This window comes from Acinonyx jubatus, chromosome B4, assembly GCF_027475565.1.
Source record: "Acinonyx jubatus isolate Ajub_Pintada_27869175 chromosome B4, VMU_Ajub_asm_v1.0, whole genome shotgun sequence".
NCBI classification, from domain to species: Eukaryota; Metazoa; Chordata; class Mammalia; order Carnivora; family Felidae; genus Acinonyx; species Acinonyx jubatus.
In genome coordinates, this window is record NC_069387.1 from 57247313 (window position 1) to 57266148 (window position 18836).

The 18836-nt window shown below is 36.0% G+C and overlaps 1 protein-coding gene across 7 annotated transcripts in view; it reads right to left on the reverse strand.

Moving 5' to 3' along the window:
* The window catches only part of DNAI7 (dynein axonemal intermediate chain 7), an 81127-nt gene that overhangs the window by 20360 nt on the left and 41931 nt on the right, over positions 1–18836 (reverse strand). For all 7 annotated transcript variants that reach the window (XM_053226023.1, XM_027035755.2, XM_027035754.2 and 4 more), the window contains one exon: positions 16885–17194. In XM_053226023.1, the coding sequence (XP_053081998.1) occupies positions 16885–17194 (310 nt within the window). The remainder of the gene's footprint in view (positions 1–16884; positions 17195–18836) is intronic.

Here is an 18836-nt window from a genome sequence, read left to right on the forward strand (position 1 = left end):
CATTCTCTGCCAACCCTTTCCATTGCACCTCTGAAACTTCTCATTTACTAACTCACCCTTCAAAGAATTTTAATAGAGTCCCTAAATTGTACAGGCATTGTCAGATACTAGGAATAAACAACAAAAAAGACAAGGTCCCTGACTCAAGACGCTCCCAGTCTATTAAGGAAAACAGGTAAACAAATAGTTATAATACAGCCTTGTGGGTGTTGTAGTAAAAGGTCAGGGGGTCCACATAAGAGTACAAGGGAAGAACAATCAGTTCTGTGAGCAAAATATCCCTTGGATGGGTGAAGAGAGGAAATACTATCCAAAGGTGGTAAAATTTGAACTAAATCTTGAAAGATAATTAAGTCTTCCCAAAAAATGGTGGGAGAGAATTCCAAGCATGAGTGAAGGCAGAAAGGCATGAAGCAAAACAAAGTTTCAAGCACCCCAAGTAGTCAGGTGAGGTTGGGGTGAGACATGCTAAGTGAGTGTAAGATGTGAAGCTGGAGAGATGCAGAGGCCAGAGTGTAGAGTTTAGATGCCACTCTAAAGACAAGAATTTCTCCTATGGGTAAAAGAGAGCCCACAAAAGACTTAGCAGGAAAGTGACATGAAGAAATTTTCATTTGGAGAGACTATTCTGGTGGTCAGCTGATGAATGCACTGTTTAGTGAAGAGTGAGAGGATCAGAGCCTAACTAAAGGTAGAAGTAATCGGAGTCATCAGAAGGAGCATGTATGAGAGATGACACAGAGGTAAAATCAACATAACTTGGATGGTGACTTGATATAGAAGGCAAAGGACAGGTGAAGACTGATTTCCGGGTGTCTGGCTTAGGTAATAAGGTGGACGGTGATATGATTATCAGGAAAAGACAAGGAGGAAGGACAGGTTTGGGGGAAACATAATGAATTCAATTGTGGATATGTTGAATTTGAGGTGTCCATAGATATCCAGGTGGCTTTGGACATTATCTGCCATTAAAAAGCCAGTTGCATTTCCTTCTTACAGGAAGGATTATGATCATTAAAAATACCAAAGGTATGAGGCCAATAAGCAAGTCAGGCTTTCCAATTTACATCTTCAAAAAGTTGAGTATTCTTCAGAGTTTAGACCAAATTGGTTTCCAACCTTGTAGGAAAACTAAGAATTTAGATTTCTCGACACAACTTTCCCCTTGATAACCACAATACTGTAGCATGCAACAATAGGAATTTATCAGCTTTTCAATGAGACCTTGGCTTAACAAACACAGGAAATGACTTACAATATGGGAAGAACTTCATAGAACACTAGCAAAGTATTTTTCACTGCAACTTGATAAATGTGCAGATACTGTAATATGGAAATCTTTTTTAATATATATGTGATTTGAGTTTAATATAAAACAGTCTGACCATGAATAAGATCAGTGGAAACAGAATAGAGATTCCAGAAACAGATCTCATGATCCACTTGGGAATTTAGCATTTGGCATTTCAGATCAATAGGAAAAGCCTAGGTTCATATGGTACATGTTTTGAGACAGTTGGCTAAGATCTGAAGTAAAATAAATTTAGATTCTTTTCACTTGACACTAAAATAAATTCCAGATGGATAAAAGATTTAAATGTAAAAACATAACTAACCCAATCAATAGCCACAAAAATCATGAAATTACTTGAAGAGAACATAGGAGACTGATATCAACAATTGTCAGTGAAGTAGATGATTTTGATATTACACATCTCCAAAACATCAGCACTGAATACAAATTTGATAGACTGTCTAGAATTCTGTTGTCCCTCAAAATAGTATCTATGAGAAGAAAGTTCATTGACCTGAAATCCAATTTTTTCATCAAAAAGTGATTTAAATTTAGAGCTTTAGAATAAGTTGTTGGAATTGGTTCTTCATCAGCAATTAATGATGAATTTTGAAAATACAGCATCATTTGTTTCATTTTGTCTAGAAGCTAAGGGTGATTATCCTGAGTTTGCTGAGTTTATTCCTGTGGCTTTAATACCATCTGTAGGTCAATGGTTTCAAAACCTATGCTAGTGACACTCTTCAGGCCACCATCTGTGGCCTCAACTCTAGAAGTGCAGTGCTCAACCTGCATGAGACATGGCAGCTGTGTCTGACTTTTCTCAGAACTCCAGGTTCACATCTGCCTACCTGACATTTCCATTTGTGTGTCCCCAAAAGTACCATTCCCAAAATAAAACTCTTGTGTCACTGTCACTCTCAACAAGTTCGGCCCATTACTGTGCATCTCAGTAAATTGCACCACCATCTGCCTAGTTTCCCCAAATAAGAATTCAGCAGGATTGTTTATTTTACCTCCAAAACATATCCCAAACATATCCACCTGTCCACGTCTTTTACCACCACCTTCAACCAAGCACCATTGCCTCTCATGTCTCCTCAGTGCTATTTAACCAGATGCTGGGCTTCTACTCTGGCCCCTCACAATAGTAGCCAGGATAACCTTTCAGAACTAAAAATCAGATCATGCCACTCTCCCACTGACAACTCTTTAATGGTTTCCCATTGCATTTACAATAAAATCTTAACTTCTTACTCATGGTCTGTAAAGCCCTGCCTTCCTCTCTGATGTCATCACATGCCACTTTCCTCCTTGCCACCATACGTCAGACCACTGGCCTTCTTCCTGGTACTCATTTCTGTCTTATGGCCTTTGTAGTAATTGTACTCTCCAACTAGAATATTTTTACCTTATCACAGAGGTGATTCCTTCTAGTCTTTCTCAGCTTTAATAACTCATCATGTAAGCCTTCCCTAACGACCCAATCTTTCCTAACCTCCCAATGGGAATCACCATCAGTCACTCCCATAATCCTGTTTAATTCTGTGCCTGACGTTTATTACTATCTGCTGTTTTCCAGTTTTGATTATTTATTGCTGGTTTCTCGTGACTTGTATATAAATCATGAGAGCAGGAATCACACTGGTCCTTTCACCACTGTCCTCTGAGGGCCAGAACAGCACCAGCATATGTAGATAGGCATTCAATAAATATTTGTTGAGTAAAGACATAAGCACCAGTTCCAGAGTATGAGCATGAAAAGGGGTTGCCGAAGTAAATTTGTGGGAAGCTGAAGGCTGTGGAATGTTAATGCTCTATTTTTTACATGGGTTATTCTCATGGACTTTAAATTTATCCATGATGAAACCAAGAAATCTCTAAGGATATTTCATGTCTTCATGCTTTCCCCCATAACCAGAATAATTTTCTTCTCCTCTAAACTCCTCCGTGCCTATCAAAAGATTTAGGGCAAATGTAGCCTCATCAGAGAAGACTTTCATTCTACTCACTCAAAATATTTTTCTTTTGGATTAAATTTGATCTCTTAACTCCCATCCATAATCTCTCTTGTTGCACATATGAGAATACATGGCAACTGTTACTCTCCTCCTCCACAAGATTGTTACTAGCTCATTAAAAAAAATGATCATGTTGAATTTCTTATGGAAGGTACCACTTAGTAAATGTTTTACATATATATCTCCTATTTATGTTAAATCTTGTATCTGTTTAGAGTATCTTAAAGACAAAGACCATTTTTAACTTGAACCTCACAGAGTTCAAAGATACCCTTTAGATCCCTAAAACATTTCTGAAAGTGATTATCATTCTAAAAAAACAAAATTTCTCATAAATGTGTAACATTTAAAATAGGCATTTATAAAAATTTTGTAAGATATATAAATTGGGAAGACAATATTACCCACTACCTATAATTTTAATATATTATCATTATTACACATTTAAATTAACTAAAATATGGTATTAAGAGCCCTCTAGTGGCAAAGTTCTTAATAGACCTATGAAAAAAGAATTTGGATCTTTTAAATCTAAGAGATTTAATTTTTTTTTTAATTCTTTTAATGTTTATTTATTTATTATTTTTTTTTTTTTGAGAGAGAGAGAGAGACAGACAGACAGAGCACAAGCAGGGGTGGGGCAGAGAGAGAGACACACACAGAATCTGAAGCAGCCTCCATCCAGGCTTTGAGCTGTCCCTGACCTGGGGCTCAAACCCACAAGCTGTGAGATCGTGACCTGAGCTGAAATCAGATGTTTAACTGATTGAGCCACCCAGGTACCCCTAAGGGATTTAATTTTCTAACAAGGTACTAAATACTTAACTTGTGATCACAAATGACACACGACTCAGGTATTTTGGGTAATAAATTCCTGCGTTATTACACTAATAATTTACCTTGCAATCAGCTTCTAAATGCATTAAAAAGATATGGGAAATATATTTATATTAAAATATGCCAACCTAAAATTTTAAAGGTAAATTGTTTACCCTAAATTAAAAAAAAAAAGTTGTAAAAATAACGAAATCTCTTCCTCTAAAACCAAAACAGTAAGTTTGCCTATTGATGTTGCAGGTAGTCCCTAATTTACACATATTCTTACATAAACACAGATACATAGATGCATACAAGTTAAATTTCATGAATTTACATGCCAGTTTAAAAAATTTAGAACATACTAGCCATACAAAGAAAAGTGTTGTGAATGACATTTAGGGTTATGACGGTGCCTATACTGCTGTGATTATAAAGGAATACAAACCTACCTGCCCTCCATAAATATTGCTTCAAATTCACTCTGAGTTCCAACTGGACTGCAAGGGGACACGCTTCCTGAGGTGCTGTGGTGATGGAAGTGAAACTTTCTTATCACCACTTGTATTATGTCAGATCATTACAGGGATCAGAGATGCTGAGGAGAGGGTCCCAAGTATCTCTAGTGACAAGTGTGCATTTAACCATCCATTCATTCACTTATTTCTTCATTTATTCAATGAACATTTATTGAGCCCCTATCCTGTCTATATAAGAGGTTCTGTGCTTATGGTAAATACAAACTGTCAAGATATTCTTGTCCTCAAGATCATAATTTACCGTTTAAGGTAAGAATTCTAATAAGCAGACATAATAAGAATGGAGTAGAGACATCTAATTTAGCCTGAAGGGGAAAACCTTGTGGAGGTAAAATTTAAGGTAAGTTTTTAAAGATCAGGAACAGGTAGGTGAAGTGGATGAGGAAGATGAGTGGAAGAGAATTTCACAATGATAAAATAGCAAATGGGGCATCATCACAGAGGCTTATGAAATTTCTCCCTTTAAAACCAAACGGAAGTACACTGTTTCATTTTTTCTAGTGGGAAAGTAATGTGTGTTCAGTACTTGCTTACTGGAAATTCAAATAACACAGAAGTGTAAAGAAAATAAAATATCACCGATAACAGCACCATCTGACCTTTCTCACACTCCCCATTATTGGGTGACTAGGCTTCCAGATTCTTTTCAATGAATTAACAAATAAAATCCTCCCCCCTCACAAAAATCAGAATCCTATTGCAACTATGGTTTTTTAACTTGAATAAATATCTTAATAATACATTTTAGGTATCTTTCCACATAAAAGTAGGATAGGTTCTAGTTCAAGATGGTGATGTAGGAGAATCCCGAACCCACTTCCTCCCACAGATACATCAAAACTACAGCTATATATGAAAGCTTCCTCTGGGACTGGGGGGATGCCCAAAACTAGCTGAGTGACTTCTACACATTGGCTGAATGAGAAAAAAAACCCACATCAAAGTGGGTAGAAAAGGCTGAGACATAATCTTTCCAGGAATGCCACCTCCATGCAGTGACCCACAATCAGGAGGGAATGCATAAATGCCATCGTCTCCTTGAGGACTGAAGTATTTGAACCCCGATTCTTGCACCGTAACTTTTAACGCCACAGATTGCACCCACATCTGGCACTTGAGAGACCAGCCCCTGAAACACCTACCTCTGACAGCTAGCGTTCATAAGACCCACGAGGCTATAGCAAACTGAGTAACAGTTAAAAGGAACCTGTGTGGGGACTTACCAGCCCCAGGGCCCAGTGCAGAAGCAGCTGACTGAAAATCACCCAGGCTTTCTATGAAAGAGGCCTATTTGCTTATCTTAAAGCACAGGCCTGAGGGCAATGAATCTAATTTAACATACATCTAGGGGCCTACTGAATTACTCTTCAAAAACAGGCCATTGGGCACCATCTCTGTGCCCTCTGCCTAGCTATCTAGCTCCACATTCCAGTATCTCCCAGAAAGGAACCTGTAACCTTTTTCTGTGTGTGATTTTTGCAGCTGCCACCCAGGGGACACCTCTAGATTGCCTGGCTCTGGTTACCAGTAGGGCTTACACACAAGGGTCCCACAAGACTATAACAAACGGAGAAAGGGTTCTTAACTAGCTACTATCCCCAGGGCACAGCAGAGAGCCAACAAACCCAGGAGCTTAGTCTTTTGTGAAAGAGGCCTATTAGCTTATCTTCATAGCTGTGGCCTGAGGGGCAGGCTTCTAATTAAACACACATCTTAGGGCCAACTGTAATCTTCCCCGGCAACTGCAGAGGGTAGTCTCTCTCTACTTTCTCTCCACTGCACTCGGCTTACTCTACTGCACCCTAGAACACCAGTATTTACCAGAGAGCTTGTACACAAGCCTGGTGGCCTGTATTTTGCATTTGGTGCCCTGGGTTTTGTGTCTGCTGCCCAGGGGGTGCCCCTTGATCATCTGGGTCTGGTGGTGAAAGGGGCTTGTATTCATGAGTATAAGGAAACATTGCAAAGAAAAAAATAGTTCTTAACTGGCTACCACCCCAGGGCTCAGCTCAGAGGGAAAAAAAAATACCCTTCTCCCAGTATTCCACTGAAAGGTGTATATTTGCATATTTTAAAAAGCCGCAGCCTGAAGGCCTGGCTTCCAATTAGCCTGAACCTAAGTGCTGACTGAGACTCTCCCCTTTGGGAAACTGATAGGTCTTGGCACATCCTCAACTACTGAGAGCCACTAAAACTAACGTTGGCTGCTTGGACAATCACAAAAGATGCAGAGACAACCAGGAGCTAGGGCAGGCTTGAATGAAACATTTTATCTGCTACATGAGGACACTCCAAGATGGGGAGAGGTGGCTGTTCAATGCACAGAAACCAACAATGAGATGCAAGGAAAATGAAGAAACAAAGGAATATATTCCAAAGGAAAGAACAAGATAAAACCTCAGAAAAGACCTTAATGAAATGGAGATAAGTGGCTTATCTGATAAAGGTTCAAAATAATGGTCATAAAGATGCTCACCAAACTTTTGAGCTTTTGAGAAGAATGGATGAACAAAGTGAGAATTTCAACCAAGGGACAGAAAATATGAATGTCGAATAGAAATCACAGAGCTGAAGAATACAATAAGTGAATTGTATTCACAGTGGAATTCACCCAATCAGAGCAGAAAAAAGAGAGGGAGACAAAGTGGAGATAGCTTAAGAGACTTACGGACATGACACAGACCAACATTTACATTATAGGGGTTCCAGAAGGAGAAAAATGAAGTGGGTAGAAACATATTTGAAGGAATAATGGCTGAAAACTTCCCTACTCTAGGAAAGGAAACAGACATCCAGATCCAGGAAGCCTACAGAGTTCCAAAACAGATGAACCCAAAGAGACCCATACTAAGACACATTATAATTAAAGTGTCAAATGTAAAAGACAAGGAGAGAACCTGAAAAGCAACAAGAGAAAAATATTTCATTACATACAAGGTAGCCCCCATAAAACAATCAGATTTTTTCAGCAGAAAATTTGCCGTCCAGAAGGGAATGTTACAATTTATTATGCTAAAAAGAAAAAAACTGCCAATTAAGAACACCTGGCAAAGTTGTCATTCAAAATTGAAGGACAGAGTTTTCCAGACAAGCAAAAGTTAAGATTTCATCACCACTAGACCAGCCTTATAAGAAATGTTAAAGTGATAACTGATTCAAAGAAGACATCCAGATGGCTAACAGACACATGAAAAGATACTCAACATCACTCATCATCAAAGAAATACAAATCAAAACCACAATGAGTTACCACCTCAGACCTGTCAGAATGGCTAAAATTAACAATTCAGGAAACAACGGACGTTGGCGAGGATGCTGAGAAAGGGGAACGCTTTTGTACTGTTGGTGGGAATGCAAACTGGTGGAGCCATGAACTGGTGGAAAACAGTATGGAGCTTCCTCAAAAAATTAAAAATAGAACTGTCCTACGATCCAGCAATTGCACTAGTAGGTATTTATCCAAAACATACAAAAACGCTGATTTGAAGGGGCACATGCACCCCAGTGTTTATAGCAGCACTATATAAAAATAGCCAAATTATGGAAAGAGCCCAAATGTCCATCAACTGATGAATGGACAGAGAAGATGTGGGGTGTGTGTGTGTGTGTGTGTGTGTGTATGTATGTGTATATACGTGTGTGTGTACACACATGCACAATGGAATACTATTCGAAAATCAAAAAGAATAAAATCTTGCCATTTGCAACAACGTGGATAGAACTAGAGTGTATTATGCTAAGCACAATAAGTCAGGCAGAGAAAGAAAAGTATCATACGATTTCACTCATATGTGGAATCTGAAGACCCATCTATATACACTCACTAAAGTGAATCTCTGAGTGAAGGGATGGAAAGAGATACCCGTGCAAAAGGAAACCAAAAGAAAAATAACACAGCTATACTTTTATCAGACAAAATAGACTTTAAGACAAAGACTAATAAGAGACAAAGGTCATTACATAACGATAAAGGGGTCACTCTAACAATAATATACAACACTTATAAATATTTGTGTATACAACATAGGAACACCTAAATAAAGAAACCAATTATTAACAGATCTAAAGGGAGAAATGGCAGCAACACAATACAGTAGGGGGCTTTAATTCCCCACTTTCACCAATGACTAGATCATTCAGACATAAACCAATGCCTTAAATGACATGTTAGACCAGATGAACTTAACAGACATATACAGGGCATTCTATCCAAATACAACAGAGTATACATTCTTCTCCAGTGCACATGGAACATTCTCCAGTACAGATCATATGCTAGACCACAAAATAAGCCTGTATTTAAATTTAAATTTAAATTTAGAGAAAATAAATTTAAGAAATTTAAGAAAACTACAATTATATCAAGCATCTTCTCCAGTCACAATGTTAAGAAACTAGAAATCAATTATAAGAAGAAAACTGGAAAATCCACAAATATGTGGAGATTAAACAACATGTTACTGAACACCCAATGGGTCAAAGAAGAAATCAATTGAGAAATTTAAAAAACATACCTTGACACAAATAAAAATAGAAACACAACATACCAAAACCTATGAGATGCAACAAGAGCAGTTATAACAGAAAAGTTTATAACAATAAACGCCTATATCATGAAACAAGAAAGATTCCAAATAAACAACCTAACTTTACACCTCAAGGCACTAGAAAAGGAACAAATGAAGCCCCAAATTAGAAGTAAATAACAAAGATCAGAACAGAAATAAATGAGATTAAGACAATAGAAAATATCAATAAAACTAAGAGCTGGTTTTTTAAAAAGATAAACAAAACAAATTGACAAAACTTTAGCTAGATTTACCAAGAAAAAAAGAGAACTCAGAATCAGAAATGAAAGAGGAGACATTATAACTGATACCACAAATATGAAGGATCATAAGAGACTACACTGAACAATTATACACCAATAAAATATACAACCCAGAAGCAATGGATATTCCTAGAAACATAAACCTGCCAAGACTGAATCCTGAAGAAATAGAAAATCTGAACAAATCAATTGCCAGTAAGGAAATTCAATAAACAAACAAACAAACAAAAACTTCCTAACAAACAAAAATTCAGGACCAGATGGCTTCACTGATGAGTTCTACCAAACATTTAAAGAATAATTAACATCAACCATTCTCAAAGTCTTTCCAACAACAGAGTAAAATGGAACATTTCCAAACTAATTTTATAAGGCCAGTATTACCCTGATACCAAAACCAGACAACAGCACCATAAGAAAATTACAGGCCAATAATCTTGATAAACATAGTTGCAAAAATCCTCAACAAAACATTAGCAAACTGAATTCAATAATACATTAAAGGGATCATACACAATGATTGAGTAGGATATATTACAGATTCAAGAATGGTTCAACATCCACAAATCAATCAATGTAATATAGCACATTAACAAAATGAAGGATAAAAATCATATGATTATCTCAGTAGATGCAGAAAAAAGCATTTTAAAAAAATTTAACAGCCACTTTTTGTAAAAACTCTCAACAAAGTGGGTATAGAGGGAATGTACCTCAACATAATGAAGACCATATATGACAAGCCCACAACCATCATACCCAACACTGAAAAGCTGAAAGCTTTTTCTCTAAGATCAGGAATAACACAAGGATGCCCACTCTCACCACTTTTATTTAACATGGTATTAGAAGTCCTAGCCAGGGCAATTATTTCAAGCAAAAGAAGTAAGTCCTCCAAGTGGAAAGGAACACTATTTGCAGATGACATGATATTATATACAGGAAAACCCTGTTATATATAGAAAGACCCCTAAAGACGACACACAAAAAAACTGTTAGAACTTATCAAATATTCAGTAAAGCTGCAGGATACAAACTCAGTATACAAATATCCCTTGCATTTCGATACACTAAAAACAAATTATCAGAGAAATCAAGAAAATAATCCAATTACAATTCTATAAAAAAGAATAAAATATGAGGAATAAATTTAACTGAGGAGGCAAAAGACTTGTATACTGAAAACCATAAAACACTAATAAAAGAAATTAAAAACACAAATAAGTGGAAAGATATTCTATGCTCATGGATTGAAAGAATTAAAATTGTTAAAAAGTCCATACAGATACAGGTAGTCCAAAGCTATCTGCAGATTCAATGTGAAGTCTATCAAAATTCCAATGGCATTACAAAAAAAAAAGCCCTAAAATGTGTATGGAACCACAAAAGACCCTGAATAACCAAGGCAATCTTGAGAAAGAGGAACAAAGCTGAGGCATCATATGTCCTAATTTCAAACTATATTATAAAGCTATAGTAATTAAAACAGTAACATGTTGGCATAAAACAGACACATATATAAATGGAACAGAATAGAGAGACCGGAAGTAAACCCATGCATATTTGGTCAATTAATTTATGAAAAGGACCTGGGAATATACAATGAGAGAAGAACAGTCTCTTCAGTAAATGGTGCTGGGAAAACTGGACAGTCACATGCAGAAGAATGAAACTGGAGCACTTTACATCATACACAAAAATTATCTCAAAATGAACTAAAGACTTGAGCCTAAGACCTGAAACCATAAAACTCCTAGAAGAAAACATAGGTGGTAAACTTGACATTGGTCTTGGTAACAATTTTTTGGATTTGACACCAAAGGCAAAAGCAACAAAAGCAAATATGAACAATTGGGATTACATCAAACTAAAAAGCTTCTATAGAAACAATCAACAAAAAAAAGCAACCTACCAAATGGGAGAAAATATTTGCAAATCATGTATCTGATAAGGGGTTAATATCCAAAATACATGAAGAATCTATATAGTGCAATAGCAAGAAACAATCCAATATAAAAATGGGCAGAGGATCTCAATAGACCTTTTCCCAAAGAAGACCTGTAGGTACATGAAATAGACCAACAGGTACATAAAAAGGTATTCAACATCACTAACCATCAGAGAAATGCAAATCAAAACCACAGTGAAATATCACCTCTTACCTGTTGGTTATTTTCAAAAAGATAGTAACAAGGGTTGACGAGGAAATAGAGAAAAGGGAACTCTTGTGCACTGTTGGTGGGAATGTAAATTGGTACAGCCACCATGGAAAACAGTCTGGAGCTTCCTCAAAGTAATTAAAAATAGAGATACCATGTGACCATATGATCCAGCAAATTCCACTTTGGGGTATTTATCCAAAGGAAATAAAAATATCAACTTAAAAAATATATATACACTGTTCACTACAGCATTATTTACAGTAGTCAAGACTGTACTAGAAGCAACCTAAGTGTTCACTGATAGATGAATGTATAAAGAAAATATGGTATATACACACAATGGAATATTATTAAGCCATACAAAAGGAAATGTTGCCATTTGTGACAACATAGATGGAACTTGAAGTCATTATGTGAAGTAAGAGAAAGACAAATATTGGATTATCTTATATGTGGAAGCTAAACAAAAAGAAACACAAATTCATAAACACATAGAAGAGACTGGCAGTTACCAAGGGTGGGGGTGAGTAAAATGGGTGAAGACGGCTAAAATGTACAAAACTCCCATTATAAAATAAGTCCTGGGGATGTAATGTACAGCATAGTGACTATGATTAACAATGCTGTATTATATATTTGAAAATTGCAGAGAGAGATCTTAGAAGTTCTCATCACAAAAAAAAAATTGTATTTTTGTACCTATGTATGATGATGGATGTTAACTAGACTTATCGTGGTAATTATTTCATAGTAAAGACATCAAATAGATGTTATACACCTGAAGCTAATAGGTATGTCAATCATATCTCAAAAAATTTAAAATTTAAAGACGTATATAAAATCTATAGGTATATAAAAGTTTATAAGTATATAAAATCGATATTATTTTGAATGACTACTAATATTTGACTGTTGACTATTTGATAATTAATCTGTGGACTATATTTGCTACTATAAAAATATCTCAATAAACACTGTGGCACATTTTTATTTACCTGTCCTATTATTTCAGAACAAATTACTAAAATTAAAATCACTGATAGGTACATTTACATGTGCCAAATTGCCCTTCAGAAAGATTATACAAATTTACATTTCTAACAACAGTATGCAAAAATGAGTCCTCCCCCTCATACTCAATCTGAGAAGACAGGATATAATGTTGCTTCTAATTTGATCACTTATTTGATTCAGTATCTTCTCATTTTTCAATTGGTTAAACTTCTCCTCTCATCTGCCTCCTCAAGTCCTTTGCCTAATTTTACATTAGGAAATTGTCTTACCAATTTGTAAGAGTTCTTTCGATTCGAATACTAACCCCTTGTTTATGTGTTGAAATAGTTTTCTCATTTCATATCTTTCAAATTTGTTTATAGTGAGGTTTATTGGGCTATACAAATGTTTAGATCCAGGGACGCCTGGGTGGCTCAGTGGGTTAAGCGTCCAACTTCAGCTCAGGGCATGATATTGTGGTTTGTGGGTTCGAGCCCCGCATCAAGCTCTGTGCTGACTGACAGCTCAGAGCCTGGAGCCTGCCTCAGATTCTGTCTCCCTCTCTCTGCCCCTCACCTGCTCACACTCTGTCTCTTTCTCTCAAAAGTAAATAAACATTAAAAAAATAAAAAAACCAAATGTTTGGATCCAGTGAATCTCCTTTTATGGTCTTGATTTTAATGCACTGATAAGAAAGACCTTAGTAAAGATAATAAAATAACTTCCCTATGTTCTCCTCATATACTTTTATCATTTTGAGCTTTGATTAAAGCTTTAAATATAAAAACAAACTAATCTGTATTTTTTTAGTCTGTAGAGTGAAATATAAAAATTTATATGCTGTTCCACTGCCAATTATTATACTAAACTCATTCTTTCCCTTCTTTATTTCTGGAAATTTATATAGAGTTTGAACCTCTTACTTCATTCTACCATTTCTCTTACTTTTTTTTTCCACATCAATTCCACCAAATTATCTTTGACCTCCTCTCTTGAGCTGCTGATACTCTTTATAAATCCAGTGATTTTTGCCCCCTGCAGTCTACTCACATTTACAAAAATTAGAGGCAAGTGTAGACCCAGTTGACAACTGTTAAAGTCTGTCTTCTCTCTTTTGTTACCTAGCACAGCACAGCAAGTGCCTTGAGGGATACTTCTAAGCAATTACTGCTCCCCTGACTTGACCCCACCCCACCAAGCCTCCCAGCACAGGAAATGGCTTTTCCCTCCTGCCTTGGCACACTTAACCATTACTACAGGTTTCTTCTGCTTCTGTGGAAGAATGTTTTAGCACTATTCATATTAACTTTCTCAGTTTTGGAAGGATGATGGGGCACACGTGCAGAAGCATCCTACACACGCCTGTTTGGTGTGGTAAGAGTTTTGGTTCCTAGAAATAGGGGTGGTAAGTCAATTAATGTTATTTTCATCTTTCAGGCAATTTTCTCTTTTCAAATCCCCTGATAACAAAGTTCCCTCCAGCCAGGTTCCCCCATCTACCATTCACACAATTGTCAGCCAAGCTTCCCAGGCTGTGGAGAAGTTTCATAAAATAAAACTGTTTCTGCCTTATCACTAATTGCCTGCTACCTCTAGTCTGGGGTTCCTAGACTACTTATTTGAGGACAGCTTCAACATTCCATAAAACATGCAATTTACCACTGGGTGGAATGCTTTTGCTGGGTTTACTTTTGTGGCATTATCAACATTAGGTATTGGCATACTGTTAGTCAGACGTTGAAACTGTTCAATAAAACATTAAATAATAACAGAAAAACCCAATTAAACACATTGGTAAGAGCCATTTGAGCTGAGGAAATCTTCATTTGGTACCCTCGAGCTCAATTGCTGAAAGTAAAGGAAAGCACTCCTTACTGTAAATAAGTCCTTATTGTCTGAAATAAATGACAGGCCTTGAGAAAAATACATAATTTCACTGTTGAGTATGTCAGTGAATTTATATGCTTATACATTAAAAACATTTTTTTGATTCATTTATTTATTTTGTGACAGAGAGAGAGAGAGAGAGAGAGAATGTGTGTGTATACACTTGAGCACAAGCAGAAGGAAGGGCAGAGAGAGAGGGAGACAGAGAATCTTAGGCAGGCTCCACATGCTGTCAGAGCAGAGCCCGACACAGAGCTTGAACTCATGAACCGAACCACAAGATGCTGACATAAGCTGAAATGAAGAGTTGGATGCTTAACCAACTGACCCATCCAGGCGTCCCTATATGCTTACATTTTTTATATATAACTATTTCCAACATTTACAGAGCATAGTAAATCATCACTGCATGAGGCCCCTTTAACAAAGACATGTGCATAAGAAAGAATTGTGTTAGCCATGTAAATTCAAGTAATCTATCAAATTATGTTTTCTAATTTAAAAATTTTTTAATGTGAAATTCTTGAATAAAATCCTGGTGGGTTTTCATAAAACATTAATTATATAATCAAGGGACCTGAGGGGAGAGAAATTATCCAATATTTTTAATCAGATCAAGATCAAACATTTTCAGATACTTTTTGCATCTAACAGTTCTGAATGTTCAACCATGAATCCTGTCAAATTTTAAGTTAATGGGTTTTCATTTTGGTCTTTTTTTACTGCATATTTAAACAATGTCAAGTCCAGTGCTCGCTTCGGCAGCACATATACTAAACAATGTCAAGTCCAGGGCCCATTTACTCATTCTTTATTTTTCCCACCTTTAGAAATCAGTATGTCCCTTCCATTCACATCTGATCAGGTAAAGCAAGTCATGGTCATGCCTAGCTTCAAGGTGGTAAAGAGTGTAATCATCCCGTATGTTCAGGAAAGGCAGGATAACAGGAAATACGAACTCTAGTGAAGCTACCAAGCTACCTAAGCTTTTTTTTTTTTAAGCTTTAAGTTTTTTGTTTTTTCCTTTTTGTTTTTTTTAAAGCTATAGGATTGCTCAAAGATCATTTCTTTAAGTGACGAATTTTTAAAGAGAAAATTATTTGTGGGGTGCCTGGGTGGCTCAGTCGGTTGAGCACTGACTTCAGCTCAGGTCATGATCTCACAGTTTGTGGGTTTGAGCCCCACATTGGGCTCTGTGCTGACAGCTCAGAGCCTGGAGCCTGTTTTGGATTCTGTGTCTCCCTCTCTTTCTCTCAGCCCCTCCCCTGCTCGCACTTTGTCTCTCTCTCTCTCTCTCAAAAATAAAATGAACATAAAAAAATTTTTTTAAAAGAGCAAATCATTTCCCACCTCTCTAAAATGTCAGCTATATACAAGTTTCTGGGTTCTCCTCCCCTATTCCTTTTCATTTTGACATGCTCGTAATCATACTCTAAATACTAGTCTTTGTACCGATCATCATGTCATATCCATTTTCTATATTGCTAAAAAATCTTTATAATCTTTTATTCTGGTGTAATATTTAAAGTGGAATTTTTCAATTAAATTTATTCTTGGAATATCTAATAAATTCCTATTCTGATTTCAAGTTTGTATTCAATCTAATTCTTAACCCTGTTTAAAGAAAATAAACCAATAAAACAATGCATATCGTGTCTTAGCACTTGTAGGAAAACCTGCTACTTCTGGACCTTCCTAAAATGCAGATTGTTTATGGCCAAACATAAAAGCCACTCAGTTCTGAAAAATTCTAAAGACACAGTTAATTCTAACATAAAAAGTAAGTGGCTTGAAAGTCCCAGAAATAGAAAAGAGCAGAAAACAACTAAAGGAGTATGATTAGTAAATTGCCCAAATATGTTATATCTAAAGATGTCCAATTTTAAGAGAGGAGTACAGCAGTTTAAGAAAATCAATTTACTTTCTAGAATTCCATCTTATAAAACCAACAGGTGAGAAAGTAATGTAAGATAATCCTTCAGTTAGTGAAAGTATTTACTACAAATTTCCATTTAATGACAAGTTCCCTTAGTCAGTTGGAAATAAAATACACAAAAATTAAATTTGCTTCCAAGCTGTTCAGGCATATCCCTAGAATAAAAAGGAGCAATTCCTGTGCTGAATTTTAGGATGTGGAAACAACAGGCTCAATTATGAATACTGACTATAAATAAAAGGCAAGAAGAAAATATATACATTCAAAACTGAGCCATTGGCAAGAAAGCGGCTTTCATACAATTTCTTAGTTGTTAAGGAAAAAAATCTCGAGAATGCTTCAAGGGAATCTAGTAACATTTCTTACATAAAGAAAAAATGTATACATTTAAAACATGTGTCCTACCATTTGTACTTCAATATCACCTTGTTCCTCAACTTTTGTTTCTTCCTCACAAACTGATACAGACTCACATTCTTGTTGTTTATACTCTTCTTGGAGCTCTTTGCTGATTTCTGCTTCTCCCTTCTGAACTTCATCTTTGACAAAGTGAGTTACTGTGGCAGTATGTCCTTGTAATGATGCTGAAACAGGGCGCAGTGGTGTGGCATGGTCATAGTGAGTATGCAGGAGTCGTATAGCAATGCCACTTGTTGCTAAAATCCTTGGAATTTCAAATCTAATTTGTGTTTCAGAGAATCTGACACTTCTGTACCTGTTAATGATTTTAACAAAAAGGTGAGACTGTAGAAAACGAAGTCTGCTGAGAATCTATACCTAAGCAAGATTTCTCTCCACTTTAATTTTGCCACAGGTTTGAGTCCCAACCCATGCCTGCTTGCTTGCTTTGCAATTTGGACCCAGTTGCTAGTGTTATCCTTCTCAAAAACACTCTCTTGGGATGTATGACCCCATACTCTTCTCTTCCATCTCAGGCAGGTCCTTCTTTGTTTCCCCTGTATGGCTTTCTTCCTAACTGTCCCTTAAATGTTGATATTATATTACTCAGTTCTCTATCCAGGCCCTCTTTCTTTCTCCCTCTACATATTCTCCTTGGATCTTATTTTGATGGCTTCAATCATTACTTATGTAATCTGGCATTTTTAACATGAGTTCTATGTGTCTTGGGATGGGGTAGTGGGACAGAAGAGGGATCCCTGAATCGGCTTTAAGAGGCCCAAAAATGCCCTTACCTATGATGAGTGTATGTAATAAAGTTTGTAAGAGTCTATGACTCCCAAAAAGTTAAGAACTACTGATCTATATGATAATGACTCCCCAAAATAGATCAACTCAGATTTTTTCAGTGCCTTCAGACAGTTGCACTTGGATATTTCACAAGTACTTCAAACTCAACAGACCCAACATTAAACTCGTCATGCCTGCAGCCCCCCTCATTATCATCAAATAAAACAAAACTTGTTTCTGCCTCCACTATTCACTATCTTAGTAAAAAGACACCATCTAATTCTCTTCTAATTCTCTTCTTAAATCTGGACAGTTAATAGAGGGCTATTCATTTTACTTCTTTAAAAATTATACAGAGTAATTTCTATAGGCAACACATTTTACAATGAAAAGGGTTATATTAATACACTGTCTCATTAGATTTAAACCACAGAGTATTTTACAGCAAATGTAACTTGGAAAGTATTTTGTCCATTCCTGTTACTAAATATCAAAATTAAAGTCCAGTTCTTTCCACTATCATATGACTAGTCTTTTCAGAGCTGGGACCAGAACCTAGGCCTCCTAACTTTTACTTTGCAATTTTTTCCCCCTAGAACTCACTGCCATACTAACTCAATTAATTTGAACTGTTGAAGATTAAATAGCAGAAGTGATTATAAATTTATCAGTATCACTCTCATTTCTCAGAAACATGTTATTACCTGTAAATAAGTGGGGAAACATCACTTAAATATACACATAATATAAATAGATTTTATTTTTATAATTAAATAAAATTTATATAATTTATATAATTATACACCATATATTTAATTATATATAATATATATAATTATATATACAATTATTTATATAATTTATATAATTAAATATAATTTTTATATATATGTATTTTTTAAGTATTATTTAAAAAGTTCACAAAGATTTTTAAAGATTTAGACTGCCATGTAGAAAGCACCTACCACCCTATGGGGGGTGTGAATTAAGTGGGTAAAGAAAAGGGGAAGACATTTATCTATTCAGCATTTGTTTGTACTAAACATCATGCTATGATTTTTATATTAATATTTAACCTTCAACCCAATCCTATTAAGTTAAGTAATATAATCATCAGTTGACCATGGATATAATGAAGCTCCAGAAGGCTAAGTAACTTGCCTCAGGTA